Here is a 5,048-nt window from a genome sequence, read left to right as displayed (position 1 = left end):
TGGTGATTGCCAACGAGCCTACTATGGAGAAACGAGTAAGGGGACTAAGGTAAGAATGACACAACACAAATCAGACTTAAGACATCACAGAACATCAAATGCTATAGTAGTACACGCAGAGGAGTATGGACATCTACCGGACTGGAATAACATAAAAACAATTCACACAGGAATGAGTAAGAAAATCAGGAAAGCAATGGAAGCAGCATATATTAATAAGGAAGAATGTAGCAAAGGAATGGTAACATTCAGGAATCGTATCTTAGCAAAATGTTTATGAGTGGGTATGTGGTAAAGAGTTTTGGCCAGGGCTATTAGTTTCCCTTGTGTGGTACTAGTATGTGTTCAACTTTGTAAGTAATACCAGGGTATAAGGTTATTTAACATAATGCCAAAACAGTGGGGTAAAACCACTCTCTTTCACATTATCGTCTCCCTTTATCCAACCCTGGCCTGTCATGTGTCAAACATGTCTGGTTACCTTGTAGCGAACTCCTACAAAAACAGCTCCTCTAGATAGTATGTCCCAACAACACACTATTTCTAAATCTAGTTGCCTGGTAAAAGTGAAAAAGAAAACAGTGAAAGACAAAATCCACTACAATTAAATAAGCATACTCCAGCAAAATTAGAATACAGTATTTGAACGACTCGTATGCACGAACATTAATCGAACTTGTTTGTTCTGGAGGTCTAGACCTCTGCAGACGTGAGGAAGAATACAGCTACTTCTTTTACAGTATATTGTTTATATTTCTGTCCAACACGACCTTTGCTCAAGATTATACATTGTCTAGCGTTCTACGCAATAGTAGACTGTGGAACTAGATATTTCTAACATGCCATTAACAACTTGATTGTTTAGGGTTTTCACACGTTTGTTCGTTTTCTTTTGATACCCTATAAAGAGAACGATTTGTTTACAATAAACTTTTATTTTTATCTAAAATTATCGTTTTGATTAAACTATAATGTTGTAGGCCTTGATTCAATAGTATAATTTTATGAATAATAATAATTCAGGATTTTTCTGTAGATATTCTTTATTTAAACATAGCATGCTGCATATCAGTTATCACGGTGGTAGTAAATAGAAGGGAAGCAAACTTCCTTTGCACAAACAATATTCATTTAACCACTCCAACACCTTGAGTATGAAGCTCTTCCATAGCAGGATCCGACAACAGAGGCTAGTTTATTCTCACAGCTTGATTGTCCTCAATATTTTGATTTGAAAGATCAGAATACTTTCAAATGACTGAAAATATATTTTCATAAAACGACTATAAGAGAAAATATTTCCCTGATATAAAAAATATATAAATGAAGAACATATAAATAAATTGTTTTTATTTCATAAATGATGATAAACTATCATACAAAGAAATACAACTACTTGCTTTACACCAATATAAATCATCTGGAGATTGGTAGAGAATTAACTGATAACGTTCCTTATATTAAAAATGTCTGAAAACTACACTGACCTATGATTATCAATAAAGTTGTGCATAATGTAATACACCATTAATCCCTGTGCCCTTCTTCATGTCAAAAAGTTAATGAAACATATACAAATATATGCCTTAAAACATCCACAAAAGACATTGCAAACCTTGTTAAAACCTAGTGGAATAATTTTAGTATGTTGCAACACTGATTAGATTTAATTATACAGAAGTTGTATTTAGATTTGTCACAATACAGTGTTGTAGATATGGAGAAGAACCTTTTAGTCACCCTTCTTAGTTACGTTTTCTTGTCTATTTTGTTTGTGATGCAAGTTTGTGTGATCACAGATCTCCCGCGCCAGGTAAGCATCACCCCGTTCTCCCCAACGACCCAGGCCAACAGTGCACACCCAAGTAATGCTGCTTGGGCAAATAACTGAGGTCACCCTACTGAACTCAAGGGAGTCCAATCACATCTTGTAAGGGTGCATGGAGCTCACTCTGCTCTCTGCGTGCATGGTTCAGGGTGCCCACAGGATGGCGGACCCCCGGCTCACTTGTGACCACTATGCTCTCCCGTGGACCTCACCCCCGCCTTCTCCCACCTCGACGCTGGAATACAGGGAAGGTCAACTGGACCATTTTCCAAAATGAGCTAGACCGCTGGTACCAGTCCTATGTCCCCCACAGGACAGAGACGACCCGCATCGGGACTTTGTTGCCGCCGTCCAAGCCGCTGCGGAACGAGGGCTCCCCAGGACGAAGCCAGGCTTCAATCGGCACGCTGGCCGGTGGTACTATAACGACACTGCACGGGAATAGAATCACCGAGTCAGCGTGTTCCGTAGATATTTGCGGTGCGATCCATCCCTCAAGGCACGGACTCTCCCGTGCTCTGCCATCAAGCACGCGCAGGTGGTCACACGCAAGGTCCGGGAAGACAAGTGGCTGGGATGGTGTGCCACTTTCTTTGCCCACGCCACCACTAGCGCTCTTTGGAGGAAATTGCATCTGGCAATAGGTGCACTCCCCCCCACCCCCATACACATACACACACACACACACACAGCCCCAACAACAGGCAGGGCTGCTGGAACAACAATTTGCGAACCGCTCTTCTACCAACCAACTCCCCTCCCATATATATATATATATATATATATATATATATATATATATATATATATATATATATATATATATATATATATATGTGTGTGTGTGTGTGTGTGTGTGTGTGTGTGTGTACATATACATACACACATATACCGAGGGCTTTTTCCCCTTTACAAGGGAGGTAGCCAAAGTCAAATGCATAAATCCACTACCACCCATTTCATCCCCACCCTCTCCACTCCCATTTATCACCCCCTCCCTCCCTCTTATCTCGGCTCCTGAACGACGGGTCATCCCTACATCTCACCCACGGCCCTGGGTCAGAAGTAATGCAGCAAGACACTGCACATCCACAGCAAGGCTCCTTCATTTAATCGGCGATCCACACTCTCTGTCTCTTCATGCAGAAAAAGAGAAGATGGGGAGAAACCCCTTCGGACTACATCAAAATATCATTTACACATACTTCCTCACCACACAGTCCCTTCCATGCATCACAGCATCACCCATACACAACCATTCTCCATTCACCCCTATCTTCTGTCTTCTCCTTTCCTTCCTCAACAGACATTTCCCTCTTTCCCAATGCCCCTTTTACCTCATCCATCCATCTCATGTTTGGTAGCCACCTCATGTTCACTCTACACGCCTCTGCTTTCTACACTTCTTTTACTAATCCTTCTTCACTCATTCTTTCCATGTGTCCTAACCATCCCAAAACTCTTTCATCAACCCTGTCTCCCAACTCCTTTTCCACCCGCGCTCTCTTCCTCGACTCCTCGTTTCTCACTCTGTCCAGCCTAGTAACCCCTACCATACTTCTCAGACAGCTCATCTCAAACACATTCAGAATCCTCTTCTCTTATGTTGCATGCATCTGCTTCATACAGTGCTGTCGGCACAATCACCTCTTCATACAATTTCCTCTTAGCATCCATTCCCAAATGTATATGTCTCACAACACTTTTTAATCCCTAAGGCATTTACTTGCTTCTCTCAATCTACATTCTACCTCCATTTCCACTTCTCCCTTTTTCGCTACATTTGCCCCTAAGTATCTAAAGTTATCCACTTCCTCCAGCCTCTCCTCCTTAATACTCGCCTCCAATTTGCTACCGTGTACATCTCATCACTTTACGTTTAGCCACATTTATCTTTAACTTCCTTCTTTCGCACACCTTCTCAAACTCTGTCACTAACTTCCTTAATCCCTCCTCTGATCCTGCTACAAGCGCAGTGTCGTCAGCAAACAATAGCTGGCTTATCTTCCATTTTTCTCCATTTTCTTTAACCATCTCCAATCCCCGGCTCATTACCCTTGCATTTACCTCTCACACCACCCCATCCATGTATACATTGAACAGCCATGGCGACATAACACATCCCTGGCGAAGTCCCACCTTTACCTCAAACCACTCACTCTCTCCATTTCTAATACTAACACAGGCTCTACTATTCTCGTAAAAACACTTGACTACTCTTAACATCTTACCTCCTATCTCATATATCTACAATACCTCCCACAGTGCCGTCATGTGAAATTCATGTGTTAATGTATATGAAATGTTAAAGTTTCTGTTTACATTAGAACTAAAATTGTGCATTGTTTCACAGTTCAACGAGTTTCCATCGAGATTTTGCAGTACAAGTACGGGTTTACCACATTATTTTCTAGAGTTAAAAAAAAAAAAAAGAAAAAAAAAATTGTACAAGCACGAGTTTTTCAAGAGTTTGTGCGAGTGGACAAGAGTTTTGCACCCGAATCTAGAATCCAATAAAAGCTTAGAACTCATCTAGAATATGGTACGTAATTCAGAATGAAGCTTCGAAGTTCCGAAATTTGCCTTTAGTACATGTAAACTGTTACCATCTTAAGAATATACTAAGAGTTGGTAGCTTAGAAAGGAATGTATACAAGCAGGCATCAGTACTTTATGTAATGCAAAATATAGATCCGGGAGGCAAAACTTTGAAACACAAAATTTTATATCTAGAAAAAAGAACCTTTGTGAAGGATTTGAAATGACTCAGTGCCCACAACAAACATTCACCACTCTAACATATAGGACAACAGGAACTTTTATGATATGTACGAGTAGCTTTGATGGCATTGATGAAGACATCCTCCACTCCTTCTTGAGTGTAGGCAGAACACTCTACATAGCCACTTAATTTCTGGGAATGTGCCAGTTTCTTGGCTTCGCTGGATTTGACGGGAGTTGGTGCGTTACGTTGAAGATCAGCTTTGGTTCCTGTGTGGAAGATTAAAAAAAGGTCTGTAAATTAGAATAATTTGGAAACCGATATTTAAAAAAAGATACGCCATAAATTGCTGCATAGATGTATTTAAAATTAAAAACATGACTCATAATGTTATAATTTTTACTTACTGGTGTGTGATAAGGCTTTGTTAATCTAATTATAAGGTAAAACTAAAAATAGGTAATTATTTCTACTGAAGTAACTATGAGCAGTAAAAAT

General features: G+C 40.1%; 1 protein-coding gene across 3 annotated transcripts in view; it reads right to left on the bottom strand.

Moving 5' to 3' along the window:
- Window positions 1-1,025: 1,025 nt before the first annotated feature.
- The window catches only part of LOC143036677 (rho-related GTP-binding protein RhoC-like), a 28,039-nt gene continuing 24,016 nt past the window's right edge, over window positions 1,026-5,048 (bottom strand). For all 3 annotated transcript variants that reach the window (XM_076204237.1, XM_076204236.1, XM_076204238.1), the window contains one exon: window positions 1,026-4,819. In XM_076204237.1, the coding sequence (XP_076060352.1) occupies window positions 4,623-4,819 (197 nt within the window). In that variant the 3' untranslated portion in view covers window positions 1,026-4,622. The remainder of the gene's footprint in view (window positions 4,820-5,048) is intronic.

The sequence above is a fragment of the Oratosquilla oratoria genome, chromosome 21, assembly GCF_046742065.1.
Source record: "Oratosquilla oratoria isolate Oo_2021 chromosome 21, ASM4674206v1, whole genome shotgun sequence".
Taxonomy (NCBI): Eukaryota; Metazoa; Arthropoda; class Malacostraca; order Stomatopoda; family Squillidae; genus Oratosquilla; species Oratosquilla oratoria.
Note: the sequence above shows the minus strand (reverse complement) of the source record. Positions and strands in the feature narration are given on the sequence as shown.